General features: G+C 54.2%; 1 protein-coding gene across 2 annotated transcripts in view; it reads right to left on the reverse strand.

Annotated features, from left to right (window-relative positions):
- The window catches only part of AACS (acetoacetyl-CoA synthetase), a 52,422-nt gene extending 45,762 nt beyond the window's left edge, over positions 1–6,660 (reverse strand). For both annotated transcript variants that reach the window (XM_047828181.1, XM_047828182.1), the window contains exons 1-2: positions 6,385–6,660; positions 150–253 (exon numbers count right to left, since the gene is read on the reverse strand). In XM_047828181.1, coding sequence (XP_047684137.1) covers positions 150–253; positions 6,385–6,517 — 237 coding nt within the window. In that variant the 5' untranslated portion in view covers positions 6,518–6,660. The remainder of the gene's footprint in view (positions 1–149; positions 254–6,384) is intronic.
- Between the last annotated feature and the right edge of the window lie 14,435 nt (positions 6,661–21,095).

Genomic DNA, 21,095 nt, shown 5'->3' on the forward strand with positions numbered 1-21,095 from the left:
AACTTTCTGCCAACTCTCCAGAACAATGATTTTCTCCCCGTTGGTGTGAGGCTTGGAAAGAAGATAGGACTCGGTGTCCCCAAAAACAAACACTTCATTTTGGACCCACAACCGTAAGAAGACAATGTGTGTGCCAAGTCTCGACTCACCTCATCATACATGCGGGAGAAGATGACCCCACTGAATTTCCAGAACTTGGCCCAGAAGTCTGAATAGGATTCAACCGACCAGTGGTATAAGTCATCGTAATTTTCTAGAAAGAAAAGAAAACAGCACACAGCTCAAGTAACGCTTCGAAAGCCTTAGCAGTTCAGTAAGGAGATGGCCACGCCTAAGGAGTCACAGGTTTCTCAGAGGCATCTGATGGGAAACGGTCTGGGGGCGATGGCGTATCCTAACTTTTACCAGAGCGAACCTACCACCTCTGGCCCCTAACACGAACAAAAGCATGAGGCAGTGACTTCATACCCTGACTGGCAGTGCCTAAGAACATGGGCTCCAGAGCCAGAAGGCCTGACTTCACATCCCGCCTTGGCCACGTACTAGCCGTGCGACCCTGTGGAAGCTACTTGAGCACGCCGTATCTCGGTGTCCCCATCTGTCAAGTGGAGATGGTTCACAGCACCCCCTCTTCGTGGGGCTGTTGGGAGAACTCAAACGAACACAGGCACGAGATGCTGGAACGGGGCCTTGGACGTAGTCGGAGCTACGTTAGGCCTGCTATTATATCACACGAAATGAGGAAAGCCCCATCTGACAGATTCGAGGTCCCAGAAATGCAACCAGAAGCTCGGTGATGACCTCACATGCAGGTAACAGTGTTGGGGGTGGGGGGAGGTGACTCAGACTTTGGAACAGGCAAAGCGTGTGCGTCTTAACAGAGACTCCGTACGTGAGTAGACACATCCCCCTCTCTCTTCTCTACGCAAACGGAAGCAGGTTCTTCACACCAGGTTCTGATCCTGAGACCCTGGGCAAGTCCCTTGCCCTCACTGGGCGTTTTCAATCTCCACGTATTCCCAGCAAGCTACATGTTCCCATGCTGCTGCTCCTGGGACAGACGGGCAGAAAGGTGCCCAGCAGGTGTCAGGAAGAGGAAAACGGGGCATAAGGCAATGGCCGGGCTGAATTCCCTCAGTGCCAGCAAGGCCTAACGGTCTTCACTGCTCCCAGTCCTGGGGGGCACGGAGGGGGGGACACGATGATCCCTGCCCGTCGGCAATGCCCCTTCCCCCTGAGGCGTCCAGAACTGTCCTCGGGCACGCGGGACTCTGGAGCGGGAGGAAGAGACGTGTCCGAGAGCAGGGCAGGCTGCAGGAGGCAGGGGCGGCCCTGGCAGCAAGGGCAGGCTGGGGATGCCGGGGGGAAGCCCAGAGCCGAGGCGAAGAGCAGGGAGCGAGTGGTACAGCGTCCCCTCTGCGGCGGAGTGGAGAAGGATCCCCCAGACGAGGAGGGGAGAGTCAGCACAGAGGCCGCACAGCAAGCAGGGAACAGGGGCTTTAGAGCAGTTCGGGTTCGTGGCAGTGAGGCTTCCCCCCCCCCCCCCCGCCCCCTGCCTCCAAGCCCCGGGAGGCCTGCCCTCCAGTCCTGCCCCGTCGACTCAAGCCGGGGGCCACAGACCAGGTCAACCAGGCATGTGGGGGGGAAAACACCAGGGATGGCGTGTCTGGAACTCTGGGGCCGGCCCTGACTCTGGAGACCGGGCTTGGGGACCTGAGGTAGGCCACTGTGCCTCTCTGGACTCAGTGTCCTTATAGGTCACCTGGAAATTGACTGGAGAAGAGCACGGATCCTCCCGTGACAGTGGGGAGTTAACCCTGCGCTCCGGGCTGGGCTGGATGGCTGCGTTCGAGTCTCGGCCCTGCCACTTACTGCACAGGGACCATGGGCAAGCTGTGCCACCTCTCTGAGCCTCGGCACTCTCACCTGCAAGATGGGGATAACAGCAATGACCCCCGAGGACCAACAGAGCCTGGCTTCGAGACACAGGCTCCAGAGCTCGACCATCCGGGTCCAGGTCCTGCCGCTTTCCATGTGAGCTCAGACAAGTAAACAACCCTCTCTGGGCCTCAGCGTCTCCTCCATAAGTCGTCCTCCGTGACTCGCCACGGTCACTGCGAAGACCGAACGAGTCAAAACACACAAAGCACTGAGAGACCACAGCTTGGCAAAGGGAAAGGACCTGGTGCGCCAGCCATCGTCGTCCCTGCCCGTCACCTCGCGGGAGCAGGACACGCGCCAGGCTACCCGGCAGCGTGGGACGGGCCAGGACGTCGGGACAGGGCCATGCCAGCACAGGGACGCGTTCACGAGTAGGAGACGCCGGGCTCGCGGACCAGGAGGAGGGCAGCGCGGGCCCAGGGCGGTTCTGGCAGAGGGAGCCCCTGCCTGCCCACAGCGGGGAGGCTGGGCTAGTCCGCGGGGCCCCCGGTTCCGTCTCCTCCCGGGCCTTTCTGTTCGATGTCACGCCAGCCCTCACCAGTGGCCGAGGCTCCCAGCTCCGAGAGCTCCCCCAGGCCGACACAAGAGACGGACGGAGGCCCGACCCCGGGGCCTGCACCGAAAGCGAGCCCGTCAGAAAGCGAGGCTCTGGCAGCACCTGGAGGGAGGAAGATGCCACCCGCCTGCCGATGCGAGGGACGAGTGGTCTCGACGGCACCTTAACGTGACGAGGGCCCCAGAGGACAGCAGGGGGACGCGTGCCTCTGGGGGGGAGCTCGTCCACATGGACGACCCAGGCAAGTCCTGAGGGACGAGTCGTCAGCCGGGCCGGGCCCTGTGGCTTCTACCCACGCCCCGCTCGCAGCCTGCGCTCCCGAGGCCCAGATCGCCTACCACGGGCACGTCTGGTTCAGTCTGCACGACGTTCACAAAGAGCCCGAACTAGCTGCCAACGTACTAAACTCCCAGTTTTCAAACGAAATGCGGGGTTTGCACCTTCTCCTGAGAAACGAGAACGGCCGGCTGTGGCCAGCCAGGGACTCCCGCCTCCGGCACTCACATCCCCATGCTGTCCCCGCCCCACGCGGGGCAGGGGCCTGTGTCACCAACAGGATATTATGCAAATGACCAAGGGTGACTTCTGAGACTGGGTCCTAACAGCCACTGCAGCTCCCGCCTGGCTCTCCTGGGGCCCTAACCTAAGGCACCGTCACGCCACATAGCAACAAGCAGCTACAGAGCCCGGTGACAGCTGTCCCCCCCACCCCCACCCCCCGCCCTCACCCACACGCGAGAGGCAACGTCACCCGGCAGACGGTCATGACTCTGGAAACAGACAACAGGCCCGCCACTCACGGCTGCAGCATCCCGACCAAGACCTGTGTTTGCCCACCCGGGAAATGGGTACCAGCACCCGCCGGGCCAGGGCTCCACGGGTTAGGTCAGGGGATGCACGCCCACTGAGAGCCGACTACCACCCTTCCCTGCGTAGGCATCGGCTCTGAAAGCCACCCCCTCTTCCCGTCCACCCAGGAGAACCTGGACCAGCCTGCACCTCCGAGTCTCCGCTCATGATCCATCGGACAGCCCAGCACCCAGGGAACCGCTCGGGAGCCGACAGCCGGCTATCCCTACTCTGACGCTCCCTTGGCAAGCCCGTTCTGCACAAGCTCTCTCCCCCAGCCGCCGTGAGCAGTTTGAGAGCCGGGACCAAGCCTTCCATTTGCGGGCAAAGGCCATCCCAGCCGCCCGAAGGCTGCCGTGATTTGCGGCCTGCGGCACACAGAAAGGCACTCGGCACGGTCCACCGAAGGAGCGCGCACTTGAAAGCGGGTGTCGCTCCCCTGGTTACGGAGGGCCGGTATCCGCGGCGTGTCTCCTGGGGTCTCTCACACGCTGTCCACAGGACGGCTACAACCGCCCCCGCCCCCCCCCCGCCCCGAGGTCCACGCGGACGTGTGCGGAGTCCTCGGGTGAGGTCGGCTGGGAGCAGTCACAGGAACCAACCGACCCGAGGCCCTGGGAGTCGGAAAGAATACGGAAAGAATACGGGACCCCGCCAAGGCCCCGCCCAACCTCACGCCAGCCCTGGGCTGGGCTCGTGGAGAGGCGGTCAGGCTGGAGAAGGCCGCCCTCCCGCCCATCCCTCCTCGGGGACCGAGCACAGCTGCAGCCACCCGTGAGGATGTGTCCCTTGCTCTCCCTGCACACGTGGGCACAGCACTCTGCTCAACACCGCGTGCCAGCTACACAGAAAACACTGGGGGCGCAGAAGATACAAGTTCAAGGCTATAGTCTTTCAAGCGATCAGAATGCTCACAAGTTAACGAAAAAGCGAGGCAGGATGAAAGTCCAAATTACACGCGCCTGGAGAGCGGAGAAGGAGAAAATATTCGACGACAGTAATCAAAGAGGAGGAAACATCTGAGACGAATCTTAAAGCCCAGAAGTCCAGGGCCAGGCCTCTGGAAAGGCGAGAAGAGCAGGCTGGCTTAGCCATCAGGAGCAGAAGAGGACAAAAAGACAGACGCCAAGCTCTAAACCACCCCCAGACCAAGAGAGGAACCCCACCGGGGCCAGCTCACTGCCACCACGTGGGGATACAGGCCCAGCAACACAGGCCTTTAGGTTTTCAAAAGAAGATGGAAATTTCGCTTTTCCTGTGTGTCTCCCAGTGTGTGAGCCGTCCAAGTGAAGTCCTAAGTCCACAGCGCCAATCTGGCCCCGGGCACCCCCCTTCCCCCCCCCCCCCCCCCCCCCCCCCCGCAGCCCTGAGCAGGCCAACTGGGAGCTGCCAGTGCCCGGTGGTATTTACACAGCAACCCGCATGCCAGGTGCAAGTGACCGCTGGGCCGGATCACCTCCTGTCACCCTCGCACCACCACCCACTGACGCCGGCCCTCTCATCGTGCCCATTCTACAGGTGGGGAAAGTCTGTAAAGAGGCTTGCGAAGATCAGGTTAATTTTCTCCTAATCACGCAGCCAGTAAATGGTGGAGCCAGTTCAGAATCCAGGTCGTCAGGTTAGATGGGTCTCACCCACGCACAACCCGTGTGCGGTGGTTTCCTAGAGTGGCAGGGCTGGCTCGCCACGGGAGAGGTTGTTACTGCTGGCAGAGGAGACGCAGACGGGATCGAGGCGAAAACAAGAACGATGTCCCACCCCCAGCTCTTTGGAGCCTCGTCTGTTCGCCCCCAGCCTGACACACGGTCACTTACCAACTACACCCTGCAAGGCCCCGGAGGAATAAGCCACATCTGCCTCCAAGGTGCTCCCTGTCCAGTGTGCAGGAGACAGGGGCGCGACAGGGCTGGGCCTGCCAAGGACAGGGGCTCGGCAGAAGCTATGACACCCATCGCGCTGTGGGGAACGCGAAGCCGCCAGGTGGCCCTGTGTGCGATTCCATGGTCAACAAGGGGCCGTTGTGAACTCGCAGCCAAGGAGTGAAAAGTCAGACCTGTGCTCCGGGAAAGCAAGCAGGGTGCACCGAAGGGAGGAGGGAGGAAACGCAGGAAGCAGGAAAGCCAGCCAACGTTCAGGGCAGAGGGAACAAGGGCCCCAGGAAAAGGGGGGCACGTAAGGAGGCAGCGACTCCGCTAGGCAGAGCAGGTCTCCGTGCCTGTGACAAGGACTGAGAACACGGATGTGATGCCACCAGCAAAAACACAGGAGCCTCAGAAGTCAGCTGAGCTGCAGGGAGGCCCAGGCCAGAGTGCTTCTTGACCCAGAAAAAGGGCCTGGTGTGCCCAGCCCAAACCCAGCCAGGTGGTTTCTGAGAGCCGGGGTGGTGCCTGGATGGCACGCCTGGGACTGGGTTCTGCTGGGGCCTGGGAATGCCAACAGGCGGAGAAGGAGTCCTGCCCTAACCCCAAAGGTTCCTACCTGACCATCTTTCTCCCAGGAGCCTGAATGCCAGCCACACTGGCCCTTTAGTAAGGGGGGGTCGGGGGGGTTAGGACGAGACAGCAGGTGCTACTGGCTGGTGAGTGACCCCCACACACCCAGGAGAAGAGCCACAAGTCAGAAAGACCCTACATCTTACGTCTGGAAGGAAGCCCCCCCCCCCCCCACCAGGCCAGAGTGCAAGACCCCAGGGAGCGCCTGGCCTAACAAGGGATCTCTCAGTGCCCCCAGGTTCCAAGGCCGGGGGAGGGGCTGGGGGACCCTCCCAGGGACGCAGCTGCCACAGTCAGGAGTCCCACCACCCCCCCCGGAAAGGGGGCCCCCACTTCCAGGGGCTCCTCCAAGCCCCCCAAGAAGGAGACTGGAAATCAGGAGACCACTCCAACAGCTAGGGGGGCCCTGCCAGCAACGCCCGGGAGAAGGGGGCGCCCCGGTCCCCAGGAGCGGGCCCCTCTCCGAGGGGAAGCCGGGTTTCTGGAGGGCCCTGGCCCCGGGGACGGGGTGGCCGGGGAGCCCCCGGGCCGCGCGCCCGCACTCACCCAGCGCCAGGCCGCAGGCAGCGCCCACGGCCGCCCGGAAGCGGTCCATCTGCGTGTTCTTCTTGCCGTCAGGCTCCCACATCACCTGGCACTCCAGGATCTCCTCCCCGCCGGCTCGCGGCTGCTTGGACATGGCTGCGGCGGGGGCTGCGCGGGGACGGGCACGGGGACGCGGAGCGGCACTGGGACCGGGCCGGGGGGTCTGCAGGCGCGGCGGCGGGGTCGGAGGGCAGCTGCCGGGCGGCGGCGAGGACTGCGAGCGCGGCGCGACTGAGCGCGGCGCGGCCGCCGCCTGCGGGATCCCCGGCCGGCCCCGCCCCCCGGAGGTCCCGCCCCTCGCAGGCCACGCCCCCCCGCGTGTAACCCTCCGCGGGCGCCGAGCCTCGCAAAGGAGTACTCGCCGCCACGCCCAGCGGCCTCCGGGTCTGGAACCTGCTCGTGCTGTGGGTGGGGCTGCGCAGGCGCGTTGCCCCCGGGCTCCTAGTCCTCACCTGCGGCGGGAAGGGGTTAAAGCCGCGCGGGAGGGCAGAGGTCGCGGGCCGCTGGCTCGTTCTGTGTTCGTTCGGTCGCTATTGATTTGTTCCTCCTGCAGATATTGACCGAGCGCCTGCTGGGCACCAGGCACGGAGCGGGGCTTTGCGGTTACAGCAGCGAATGGAGCAAAATTCCTGACCTGTGTCAACAGAAGTGGGGGGGAATATATCACATTACGTCATACATAACACACTGTATACGGTAGAACACATAGTGTACCGATGAGTGTCATCGAGATGATAAGTATACGGTTATTCGTATAATACAAAGTATTAAGTACTATGGAAAGAAACAAAGCAGGGAAGGCTAGAGAGCACTGGTGGAGGAGTGTTTCTACTAAAGTGGGGTTGTTAGGGGATCCCTGGGTGGCTCAGTAGGTTGAGCATCGGACTCTTGGTTCCGCTCAGGTCATGATCTGGCGGTTTCATGGGTTCGAGTCCCACGTGGGGCTCTGCGCTGGCAGCGTGGAGCCTGCTTGGGATTCTCTCCGTCTCCCTCTCTGCCTCTGCCCCTCCCCGAATCACGCTCTCTGTCTCCAAGTAAACAAATAAATAAATAGGGTTGTCAGGGAAGGTCCCCTTGAAAAGGTGACCACTACCGTTGACTTGAAGCAGGTGACGGGAGTAATGAGCTATTCAGTCTCTGGGAGAAATGTTTCCAGGCAGCGATGACAGCACGTGCTAAGGCCCTGAGGTAGGAGTGCCGGGTGGGGTTAGAGAGCTACTCAAGTGCCCGGTGTTTTTCTTTGACTTGAGAGATCTGGGGTAGGAGACAAAGTCAATGGAGAGGGGCCAGCACAGGTGGCTCCTGGGGACCACTGAGGCCTGGCTTTTACCACGGGCGAGACGAGACCACTGAGAAGAGGGACATGTTGACTGGCTGTAAGAGGAAGGCCTCTGGCTGCTGAGCTGAGACTAGTCTTCAGGGAGCAAGTATGTAGGCAGGAAACCAGTTAGGATGATGCTGAAACAGATGATGGTGACTGAGCCAGGTGGCAGGTGTAGAAATGGAGAGACAGATGGGACCTGGGACATATTTTGAAGGTTTATTTCTTGGACTCCTTCCTGTATGCTGGTTAGCACGGTGCGAGGGACCTCACCACACTCCTTGTAATTTATTCTCGCAGCAACCCAGTCAGCCTCCCCCGGGCACAATTTTTTTGCAGTGTTGCAGTTTGATGAAGCAGCCCGCCACTAAATCATAAACAGCTTGCATCTCTCAAGCACCGCAAAGAAACATAGGTTCTAATTTAAAACAGGGTGAGCGGGGGCGCCTGGGTGGCTCGGTCGGTTAAGCGTCGGCTTTGGCTCAGGTCATGATCTCGCGGTTCGTGGTTTTAAGCCGGCATATCAGGTTCTGTGCTGTCAGCATGGAGCCTGCTTCAGACCCTCTGTCCCACCCCCTCGGCCCCTCCCGCCCTCCCTCTCTCTCTCTCTCTCTCAAAAATAAACATTTAATAATAATAATAATAATAATAAAACAGGCTGCTCGCTATATAAACATGACTTCCAGACTAGCCACCTCCCCTGATCTCCAAGTTGTAGGGCCAGCTCTGGCTCTTTGCATTATCCCCTTTGTGAAGGCGTGAGTTCATCTTGACCCCGAAGGAGGTTAATCTTTGAAGGATTCATATAATTCATGTTGATTTCCTTTGACACTGGAATGCAAATCCCACGGAAGCAAAATCTTTGTTTCACTGGTTCCCCGGGGTTCCCAGGGGTCCCGGAGCCTGATCCATAGTAGTGGCTCAAGAAACAGTCATTCAGAAATGCCAGGTGTGTGCCGTGGGCTAGGCAAGAGGGTTCTGCTATGGAAGACCTCCCTCACCTTCATGGGGCAGGCAAATCGGAGTTTGACCAGGGGACTGGCCAATTCTCGCGGAGCAGGCAGAGGGCTGGATTTCTTACACCTGACAGCTGCCTGATTCATCCTTTCCTTTTTTTTTTTTTTTTTAAATTAGAGAGAGAGAGAGAGCAGGAGACGGGCAGAGAGATGGACACAGAATCCGAAGCAGGCTCCAGGCTCCGAGCTGTCAGCACAGAGCCCGACGCGGGGCTCGAACTCACGGACTGTGAGATCATGACCTGACCCGAGGTCGGACGCTCAACCGACTGAGCTCCACCCCACCCCCAGGCTCCCCAACCACTTGATTCATTCTTAATCCCTTCAGCCTGGCCCACCCAACCAGACACGGCACCTGTAGGGGAACCCAAGGAAGAGGTAAAGTGTAGCCAGAATGACCGGTGCCTTGTCACCCCTTTGTCATTCTTCCAGACATACGAACATCGGGAGGTACCTTTTCGGGCCTCACCTTGCTGTGCCTTATCCTTCTGGACAAAATCAGAGAGGGGGACAAAGAAGAGGTTCAAGAAAGTTCTTCCCACTTAAAATGGGCACATTGCTAGAAGGGCGCTTCTTGACCAAGAACCTTAAAGTGTCTGTGGTCTGTGTGTAACCTTCCCCACGTCCCCTTGTACCTTTGCTTATCTCGGATTCAAGGATCTAGATTGGTACTGCGCGCACACCACACTTCCGATCTGTGCGTCCCCATCCTATTCTAGGTTCTTCAAAGCTTTGTAACGGAATCCAGAAACCTACCAGGCCACATGCATCAGAGGACTGACCTCCCCACCACATGTTTCGAATCCACGACCCTGCTGCTCCCTCGTGTACAAGCCCGTCGGAGTTCCTGCTGATTTCTCCCACGCTGCTGTGCAGTAAGTTAGGCTTTCCATCTTTCAAAGCTGTCACCATTATAAGATGACCATTAACTAACATAGGAAATTATGAAAACACACCGAGCCCTCTGGAATATGCTGAAAGCAGCTTCAAGGGAAAAAGCGTGAGTATTCGGAACTAGCAAAGAGTTTTCCCAAGAAGGCCCCAAACTGATGGCCTGGAAGAGGACTGGTCCCCACAGCTGGGGTACAAGTCAGGCTTATCCGAAAGTCCACGTGCTTTTGACGCTATGCATCTCAGTTTTCTCCTCTCTTCTCAAAGCATATTTCTTTGTACACACAGAATGCCATGATAAGGTGCAGCTGGTAAAGAGCCCAAAAGGTCCGTCCTCAGAGAGACAGCTGGACAATAACGTGACACGGACCCAGACAGCTACCCACCTACCGGGAGCGTCACAAAATCCAACTCCCGAGTCTCTCCTGGGAGGATTGTGCCCAAGCCAAGGGGTTGAATCCTGACCTAAGCTGACGTTAGAAAGTTTCATCATGGGCACGAGGCGCCTGGGTGGTTCGGACGGTGGAGGGTCCGACTTCAGCCAGGTCACGATCTCGCGATCCGGGAGTTCGAGCCCCGCGTCGGGCTCTGGGCTGACGGCTCGGAGCCTGGAGCCTGTTTCCGATTCTGTGTCTCCCTCTCTCTCTGCCCCTCCCCCGTTCATGCTCTGTCTCTCTCTGTCCCAAAAATAAATAAAAAACGTTGAAAAAAAATTTAAAAAAAAAAAACACATCTAAAAGTAAAAAGTTAATCAGTGCCGACAAATTTCACTGCTTTGGTTATTCTGCAATCAGTAGCTTTCAACCCAAGCCAAACTCCACCCTCAGGAGACCAGCCTAAGCCAGAGAGAGAAAGAGGGAAGGATGGTGTTTACTCGCTGAAGGAGGTTTTGCCATCGCGTTACTGTTTATTCCCCGGGGCAAGACACCACGGTAGGAACTGGGATGAGTTCACCGTAAGCATCTGTCACCTGAACCACAAGTGGGTTTGGGGAGATTACGAGAACGGATGCTTTCTCTGAGTAGGTATGGGGTTGAATATCCGTCAGTTCCTCGTGCGTAAGAAGCTGGCCCCCACCCCTGGTAAATGTCTGCCCCCGGGCATCAATCCCAGAGTTCCTTTGCCGGATTGGCTCACGGGTAGGCATATGACCGGCTTCCAGTGAGACCAAAGGGGCATATATGGGGGGCGGGGGGGTGCCCTCCCACACAGTTTCCTGGGGAGGAGCGAGGTCCCTCTGCAGGGGGCTGCGACAGGTGTTTCACAACCCCAAGAAACAGGGCCAGGGTGCAAGAAAACCCGCTAACAGAGGACGGCAGAGAGAAAGGGGGAAAGCCAAGTTCTCTCTCTGAGCTGCAGGGCAAGCCCGTGGCTAGCCCTGGGCGTCTGGCTGAATAATAGTAACTGTCCTCACGGATTAATCCCCGGGGAGTGGCGTCATCCTAGCTTGCTGCCAGAAGCATTCTACCTTAACGATCGCCAAAAGTCACTCCCCTTGCCCTCTCCCCCTGGAGGGGTTCCTGCTCACTTTGGTACATTCGGTACCCGCGTGGGATGGCCTAGAACGCCTGACGCAAAGATGGGCAGCCATCAGTAACAACTAGGATGGGTCGGATCCCCAAGTTAGTATCCCTCTATCACGACCTGAAGATGTCCCACCTTAGGAAAACAAAAGTGAAGCATCCGACCCAGGGCCGGATCTTTGGGAGGAACCTTCGAGAGACAGGATATAGCAAGTGCAAAGGCCCTGAGGCACGTTTGGCACAAAAGGGAATGACTAATACAGGACCTTGGGAGCCCGCAGGGTGAGAACTATGGGCTTTACTTAAAGTGTGATTAGAAGCCTTTCGGAAAGTTTTGAGTAGGAGGGTGACATGACATATATTTTGAAAGCATTATTCTAGCTGCTGTGCGGTAATAGAGTGAGCGGGGCTGAGTTTGGAGTGGGATAGAGGGAAATATTGCAAAGGTTCACATGGGATATCATGGTGGCTTAACTAGGGTGGAAGCGTGGGGGATAATGAGAAGGGGAGATATATATATTGAGAGAGAGAGAGAGAGGTGTTAATATACCTGTTTATGAATATAAGCTTAGATAGAGATACATTTTTTTAAGAAGGGGGAGAAGCAGAGAGAGAGAATCTTACGCAGACTCTACACTCAGCACGGACCCCAACGTGAGGCTCGATCCCACAACCGAGATCATGACCTGAGCCAGAATCAAAAGTTGGGTGCTTAACCGACTGCACCACCCAGGCACCCTGAGATACATCTTTAAATATTTATCGATACATAGAGATACTTTGGAAGACAGACCAAGAGCCTAGGGTGCTGGATTAGACATCAGGCGGCAGGGCGTGGGGGCCAGACGACTTGAGAACAGCTTCTCGCATAGAATTGACTTTCCCCAAGTCATGGCCAAAGGAGTGAGGTGTAGGACTTGATGGAGAGAAGGCCAGAAGGGACCAGAAGGTGACCTATTTCCATCGCCTGCAGCCCCTAGCATAGCCTCTCCCAGGCTGGTCCAGGAGGAAAGTGAAGGGTGAGTCCAAACGGGGACTCAGCCGAGTTCCTTGGGTTCATCAGGCAAAAGGGTCGTTAGAGGATTTGTTTTTCTGGCGTCTGTCGTGAGGTTGCCTCAAACATCCATCTCCACCCACAGGGCTGTGGAAATCGGATGGATGCCAGCTACCAAGGGCCAAATGTGCCTGAAGTGATGTCCCAAAGTTCAACCTCTCCGCCTCCTCTCCAGCCACAGGAGAAAGCAGAGGGGGGATAGGTGGCCACAACCCAAGAAAAGGGATACACAGGCGGTGGGACAGTCACCCAGTGAATACTACGCAGCAGTGAAAAGGCATGATCTACAGAAACGCCAGCACAATGAACCTCGAAACATGACGTTGAGCAAAAAGATCAAGGCTGAGAAGCGTACAGACTTTTACAGGAAGGGAAAAAGCAGCACAACCCAAAACGTCTGGCTGAGGAACACACACCTGTTAGAGAAACATAAGGAAAGGCAAAGAAAGGCTGTACGACATTCAGGGCACTGGTTTCTTCCAAGAGAAGAAGATGAATTTAGGGAGAGGCTCCCAAGACACTGGGCCATAGGAACATGGTGCACACTTAGTATTCTTTAAACTGCACACACACACACTATATTCAGTCTTCTTGTACGCTCATACCTGTCCCAATTAAAAGCAAAATAGGGCTACCACACGCTGCCCGAGTTTGCAACAAAAGCCGGGACACTGCAAAAAAAAAAAAAAAAAAAAAAAAAAGGTAAAATAGAGGTGCCTGGGTGGCCCAGTTAGTTAAGCATCCGACTTCAGCTCAGGTCACCGTCTCACGGTTCGTGAGTTTGAGCCCCGCATCGGGCTCTGTGCTGACAGCTCAGAACTTGCAGCCTGCTTCCGATTCTGTGTCTCCCTCTCTCTCTGTCCCTCCCCTGCTCATGCTCTGTCTCTCTCTCTCTCTCTCTCTCTCTCAAAAATAAATAAATGTCAAAAATTGGGGGTTTTTTTAAGTAAAATAAAAGCAGGGCCTTAAAACTCTGATAACATCTTACTTCGCCAAGCCTGGATGGAAAAATCGTAAACAAACTCAGAATCCGTCAGTAGGAAATGGCTAGTAAATTGCAGCCCAGTCCACATCTCGCGATGCTGTGTGCGTCAGCGAAAAGCAGTAGGATTGACCCACGAAGAGCATCATTCTCGAAGACATTGTTCAGGAGGAAAAGCAAGTTGTAGAATAATACATACGAAATACCATTTGTGTTAAAAAAAAATTTCTTCGTTGGCATACTTAATAACATATATTTTCTACCCGTTAATGTACATGTAGGGAAAGAACTGGAAAGATATTGTAGGGGGTTGAGTGATGCCCTCCCTCCCCCCCCCACAAGGTCCACCCGCAACCTGTAAACACGACCTTATTTGGAAAAAGCATCGTTGCAGATGTAATTAAGGCAAAGATCTCGAGATGAGATCATTCTAGATTACCCTCATAGCCCCCAAATCTAACAAGTGTCTTTATAACAAACACACAGAGGAGACACGAGGGAGGAGGTCATGTGACAATGGAGGGAGACCGGAGGGACCCAGCCACAAGCCAAGGAATGCTAGCAGCCCCAGGAGCCGGACAAGCCAAGGAGGACGTCTTCCCTGGAGACTTCAGAGGGAGCACAGCCCTGCCCACAGCTTCCAGAACTGCGCGAGAGTAAGTGTTTGTGGGTTCAAGTCAGCTTCCAGGTTTGTAGTAATTTATTAGGGCAGCCCCAGGAGACTGATACAGACGTTCATTACCCTACGAACAGTGGTTACCTCTGGGGAGGGAAGGCGGGACCCTGTGGTCCTGTCTGCCGTGTCTCCATTTTTCTGTAAGGGGGATGACTTCCTGGCAGTGTTAACACTTAGTAGCTTTGGGGGCACGGGGCTGGCTCAGTTGGTGGAACGGGCAACTCTTGATCTCAGGGTCGTGAGTTCTAAGCCCCATGTTGGGCGTAGAGTTTACTCAAAAGCTCTGCCTTTGGGGCGCCTGGGGGGCTCAGTCTGTTAAGCGTTTGACTCTTGATTTCAGCTCAGGTCATGATCTCATCCTTGGGGAGTTCGACCCCACAAGGGGCTCTGCATTGACAGCGGGGAACCTGCTTGGGATTCTCTCTTTCTCCCTCTCTCTGCCCCTCCTCTGCTCGAGCTCTTTCTCTCTCTCTCTCTCTCTCTCTTTTTTTTTTTTTTTTTTTTTTGAGAGAGAGAAAGAGCACGAGCAGAGGAGGGGCAGAAAGAGAGAGAGAGGGAGGGACACACAGAATCCGAAGCGGGCTCCAGGCCCTGTGCTGTCAGCACAGAGCCAGACGTGGGGCTCGAACCCACGACCCTGGAGCTCAGGCCCGGAGCCCAAGTCCGACGCTTAACCGCCGCAGCCACCCAGGCGCCCCTCTTCTTAGTGTATTCTTTAGGATGTCACGGGAGAGCGAGTATTTACGGCAGGGGTCCCGGGAAGCAAGGGAAAAACCCCGGCGGACGGGGCTGCCCCGCGCTGCTCGGTCCCCTCCCACTTGGCGCGCCCCCGGCCCCGCCCCGCTCCCAGCACTCCAGCGGCTCGCGCCCGCCCGCGGAAGGATCCGGGCCACCGGCCTCACCACACGCGGCACGCACTCTGATTGGCTGGCGGAGAGCTGACCTCACATCAGCCCAGGCGGCCGCGCGGCGGCGGGGCGGCCTGGACGCCAGCCAATCGCAAGACGCTCCGGTGCATGGGTTGCTCCTCTCAGCCAATCCAAAAGGAGAGCCGGAAAAGGGCGCGCCCAATCGGAGCCGGGTAGGTGGGCGGAGTCACCCTTCGACCGTGAAGGCCGACCGCTGTCACCTTGACAACCCTGCGGGTCCCCGGGCGAGTCCGTGGGGTCCGCCGGCTTGTCTCCCCTCCGGCCCGCAAATGGCGTGCGACTCACAGCCTCCCGCTCCGCTGCCGTGGGGCCGACGGGAGATTCGCGTGCGAAGCGTCTGGCACACGTTTATGTTCGCATTGCTGTATTCTGATGTGTGTGCTGGGGCGCCGGCCTGCGAGACTGGGGCACGTGGGGGATCGGAGGGAACCGGACCAAATCCATGGGGAGGAAGCGAACCAAATCCTCGGATAACTCACGTGCCTAACACTCGCTTGCACTCTAAATGCTTCTCTTAAATGTTCGCATTCGCTAAGGCAATGCTTTCAGTTAACGTCAACTATTTCAACATGTACAGTGTTGCAATAAGTACACAGTGCCTTGCTTTGTGCAAACGCAGAGGAAAATTTCAGGACTTCTCAAAGGTTTTAATTCACTGCACACGTAACCGCAGAGGGTGTAGGGTTAAAGTTGTCAAGTTGGGTGATGGGTATGGTGAGCCCCCAGAACTGTGGGCGCAATCTCTCAAAACTATGGAGAGAGAGAGAGAGATCAACGTTCTTAGAGTCTCTTGAGTTCTGAACGTCTAACTTGAAACATTTGTAAGGGTGGGAGCCAGAGCCAAGTGAAATAAATATTACAAAGTAACTACGACTGGAAGCCCTAAAATAGAACGGGAGAGGAATGGGACGCTCCAATCAGATAACCCTAGAAATGAAAACGTAATTGAACCTGCGGTGGTAGCTTCAGGTTGTGGATGGGCCGCATAACTGCTACATTTTCTTTGATGTTACTTTCTCCATTCTATTCACCCAGATGTTTTCTCAACATACAGCCGTGTCTAGAGTAATAGGTACAGCTCAGATATGAATTCTCAGCTGTCAAAAAACAGCTCTATTAAGATTTTTTTTAGTCTTTTTATTTTTTAATTTTTGTTCTGTTTTAGAGAGAAAGAGTGCGAGCGGGGGAGGGGCAGAGGTAGAGAGAGAGAATCCCAAGCAGGCTTCACACACAGCATGGAGCCTGACCCAGGGCTTGATCCCACTAGCCTGGGATCATGACCTGAGCTGCAATCAAGAGTCTGGCGCTCAACCAATGGAGCCACTCAGACGCCCCTTAAATTTTTATTTTTTTTTTTTTAATTTTTATTTTTAAGTAATCTTTCCTCCCAATGTGGGGCTTGAACTTACAACCCTGAGATCAAAAGTGGCATGCTCTACTGACGGAGGCAGCCAGGTGCCCCCCAAACCAACTCTTTTTAATGATGGTATTATTTTCCCACGATCCCTATCAATGGGGATCTGCAATTGATGAAGTTTGGGGCTGATGGCGGGGTGGTCTGGAGACAATGGCCAGGAAAGAATTCTTGAAGATGTGTTTGGTGCAAAAACAAATGATTTCGTGATTTTATGAAAGCACGGGGACAGGAAGAGCTGCACTGGGGTCGTGACAGGAACTGATTATATATCCTCTTGTTGGTAGGGGGTCAGGGGTAGAGTAAATCTCTAAGGAATTTTGGAAGCAAGGTTTCCAGGACCTTGAGGGGCCAGCTGTTGCTACACAAATGCCAATGATTGTCGTTTAGTAAAACCTCAGTCACGAGGAGACCCTTCCGATGTGTATCAGGGGCCATGAGCTTGGAGGATGATTGCCCGCGTATGTCTTGGGGCCGTTGAGATAAAGGAAGTTTCCAAAGGACTTTTTATCTGTGAGAGTAGACTTAGGGGATCCCGTGGGGGTCAGGACGATGTTAAGCCAAGATTCTCCTTTGCCCCCAGCAAGGCGTCCTCATCAGGACCGCTGAGCTCCCAGAGGGAGGTCAGTCTGCCGGTTTCCAGGACTTGTCAGTGGGCTTCAGGCAGTAAGGGGATGTAATTTCTCATTTGCCTTAGTTTCCCACATCACCATGGCCGGGACTTAGCCCCCTTCCCTTTGTCCTTGGGTAGCCAGGAGTGTCTGAGGAACATCATACATGTCCCACCTGGGGGCGGGGGGCTGTTAGCCTGCACTTTGCCCTCAGCCCACCCCACACTCCCTCATCCCAATCATCGAACTAAAACACTTTGAGAAAAACTTTGACACAGGAAAAAAAAAAAAAAGAGAGAGTTCAGAATTCGTTGTCATAATGTAGGTAAATTGCAGGTAACGTCTTAGCACTGGCGATGAAAACGTCATGTCGGCACTGACGGGAGTTTTTCTGACTTTTATCTAAGCTGGAAGCCGGTGCGATCCTTTCTTTAGGCTCCACGTCTCACTCCAACTGGTTTGACGTTTGGATGCGGATCACACATTGTATTATGAGATAACCACTTCGTAACTGTTTCCTCTGCTAATTCCGTGAGTATTCAGTTCCACGGCCCATGATTTACAGTTTCCCAAGGAGTATGTTTTATGATTTAATCCAGTTCCAGTCGACTCAATAGCAGACTCCCAATACTGAAGTGTGGATTTAAGAACGAAAATGTAATTCAGCAGTGATCGGGAGTAAGTATTGGACGTTACATTTTTAGAGATGGATGTCATAGCTGGCTGAGAGTGAATAGGGCCACACACCTTCGCCGCAAGACAGACAAAATCTTTCTGAAGGATAGCCCAAATCCCTAGGCCGGAAAGAAATTGCCCCTCCTTAAAAAGCCATAGGATTGAATACCAGCTAGGACAAAGAATGTGTTGGAAAAACAAAAGACAGGGGCGCCTGGGTGGTTCAGTCGGTGAAGCGTCCAGCTTCAGCTCAGGTCATGATCACGTGGTCCGTGAGTCCAAGCCGGGCGTCGGGCTCTGGGCTGATGGTTCAGAGCCTGGAGCCTGCTTCCGATTCTGTCTCCCTCTCTCTCTGCCCCTCCCCTGTTCATGCTCTGTCTCTCTGTCTCAAAAATAAAATAAACATTAAAAAAAAATTAAAAAAAAAAAGACAAAACGAGCTTATCTGTTAGACTAATGCCCATTTTTAATTCAGTCACCACAAGTTTGGTTTTAAATTTTCAACACTAATGGAAAGATGGAATGAAATTCGCAGCCCAGTTCCTAGGCAAAAAACTAGAGGCAAAACTGAATGCTTAATGTCATATTGTATATACCGTGTTACATTGTATAATGTTACATTGTGTTATAAGTTATACTGGGTCATTTGTACAATAATGCCGTACTGTTATTACATAATAATTCTATGTTGTCATCACATAATCATGTTATACAATAATGTTATGTTGTATCATTATTTAATAATGTTATATTGTGCCATGTTGTGTAATTAGGTTCTATGATATTATATGTTACATTGTGTTGTATAATGATGTTATATAGCATCGTATTTGTGCCAAGTACAACAACTTGCATCAAAGTCATAGAAACACGGGGCGCCTGGGTGGCTCAGTCGGCTGGGCGTCCGACTTCAGCTCAGGTCATGATCTCACAGCTCGTGAGTTCAAGCCCCACGTCGGGCTCTGTGCCGACAACTCAGAGCCCGGAGCCTGCTTCAGATTCTGCGTCTCCCTCTCTCTCTGCCCCTCCCCTGCTCATGCTCTGTCTCTCTCTGTCTCAGAAATAAATAAAAAAACATCAAAAAAAAAAAAAAGTCATAGAAACACATGGGGACTTAGGCTAAGTCAGTCAATTTAGGAAGTGCGGCTGTTGGTCAATACGGAAACGGTTAAATAAATTATGGCCTATCCACAAAATGGCCTTTCGTAGCCAAAGAATGGGACAGCTGGCTCAGCTATATGCACACAAATACCAGGTTCCAGAAAAGTGCAGACAATATAATGTGATTTGTGTTAAAGAATGGTGTATTTATATATCCTTGTTCAGTCACTGGCTACCCCTAGCAGGAGTCACAAGAAACTGGTCACAGGGGTCCCCTTAGGGGAGGAAACCGCGGTGGTGGGGAGATGGGGCAGGGGCGAGGTTTGGTGTTCACCAAACAGAGAGACGGCTGTCATCCATGAACCAGGAAACGGGGCCTGGGCTGAGAGGCTGACAGCAACGGGCCTGATGCGGGACTCAGACCCATGAACCGCGAGATCACGACCTGAGCCTAAGTCAGATGCCCAACCGACTGAGCCACCCAGGTGCCCCAGAAAACGAGAACATCTAGCGAGAAGAGTGGCAGTGTTCCACGTGCCTCCTAATCTGTAATATCTGACTTAAGGACCACTGGGTTCCTCCTGCCCGTGTCGCCGTTCATCAGTTGTGATGTCGTATCTCATACTCTCTGGAAAACCCCGTTGCACGTTCATGAAAGAATAAAGTGGAGAATGCAAACTCTCTAATATTAGTCTAACATTAGACTAATTATTAATAGTATTTTATGTAGCTGGAGGAACCCAGACCACAACGTGAGAGCCACAGGACTATCCAAATGAACGAAGAACATTTCTAAGCCTCCAAGGTTCCTTCATGCAAAAAAAAAAAAAAAAAAAAATTATATAGATGTATCTTTATCTATATATGCATGTGGGGGTAACATTCAAATAATTGTACACAATTCACACAGGGTGTTCTAAGCAATACGGGGAAAGGATCTGAACACAAAGGAAGGTAATTTTGCAGTCTTTTTTTTTTTAGTTTATTTATTTTTGAGAGAGAGAGAGACAGAGCGCAAGCGGGGGAGGGGCCAAGAGAGACACACACACAGAATCCGAAGCAGGCTCCAGGCTCTGAGCTGTCAGCACAGAGCCCAACGCAGGGCTCAATGTCACAAACTGCGAATCATGACCTGAGTTGACGTCGGCCACTTAACCAACTGAGCCACCCAGGCGCCCCATAAGGCTTAACTTTTTTAAACCTCAATAAGCCGTAAAACAAATATTATTTATCCTTGTTCCCGGCTGTCACCCTTCGGAAGAGAAAAGGTGGTTATTTCAGTTTTTTGATTGCCAGGCTTTGTAGTCATTATCTCATTAGGGTCGTCAATTAATAGCTCCGTTGATACAGGTTCAAAAAATAATAATAATAAAAATACCCATGAGAGGTACAGCTTCCCAGCAGGGAGATCCCGGAGCGGGTGACGGGACTTCTGACGCAAGGGACATAGCCTGCAAGGCTGGGCGCCCACCCAGGTTCCCCGAGCTGTAAGCATTTGACCTTGGGAGATGTTCTTTAACCTCTCCAAGCCTAGGTGTTCTCGTTTTATTACCCACATAATCCCTTCTTAGCAGAGTGGCTGTGTAATTCCAACAAGCTGGGGCAGGTACAGGGGAGCTGACCCACAGCAGGCTCTTAGCTCACACTGATGGCTGTCATTTATGGGGGCTGACGGCCACCGCCCCTCCCTCATCACCTCCCACGTCAACCTGCGGCGCTCTTGGTCCCGAAAACTCATCTAAAGGAAAATTGTTTCTCTGCTCCCAATGCTCTGACAGCAAACAATTTTCCCTCTCACTAAGCAATTCTGAGACCAGCTACCCAGAGCCAGTGCAGACCCCACAGGTTAAGAGCTGAGTCCCAGGAAACCATCCCCGGCCTTCAGATGTCAGTCGCAAGTTCGCCCCCCCCCCCAGGGTTGCCCTCACTTCTGTCCGACTTAGTGACAAATCAGGTTCATGACTGCCTCCTTGGAGTCAATAAATTGGTAGAATCAGGCTCACCGAACTCAGGGAAACACTATTTACTATTACTGGTTGACTACGCTTTAATTAGTGATGGCCAGCTTCCAGGGTGCCTGGGTGGCTCCATCGGTTAAGTGTCTGGCTCTTGATTTCAGCTCAGGTCATGATCTCGCTGTTTGTGGGTTCGAGCCCCGCGTCGGGCTCTGTGCTGACAGCTTGGAGCCTGCTTGGGATTCTGTGTCTCCCTTTGTCTGCCCCTCTCCTGCTCACACTGTCTCTCTCTCTCCCCAAAATAAATAAATGTTAAAAAAAATTAAGAAAAAGAAAATACCACCCATACGAAGTGTCAGTGGAGTCGTGGAGGAACTGGGGTTCTCATACGGAGCTGGTGAAAGTGTGGGTACAACCACCTCAGAGAGCAATGTTTTGGAAAACTAAACGTACGCCTGTTACATGATCTAGCCGTTGCACTCCTAAGTATTCACATAAGACAAACGGAAGACAATGTGGATACA

This window comes from Prionailurus viverrinus, chromosome D3, assembly GCF_022837055.1.
Source record: "Prionailurus viverrinus isolate Anna chromosome D3, UM_Priviv_1.0, whole genome shotgun sequence".
Taxonomy (NCBI): domain Eukaryota; kingdom Metazoa; phylum Chordata; class Mammalia; order Carnivora; family Felidae; genus Prionailurus; species Prionailurus viverrinus.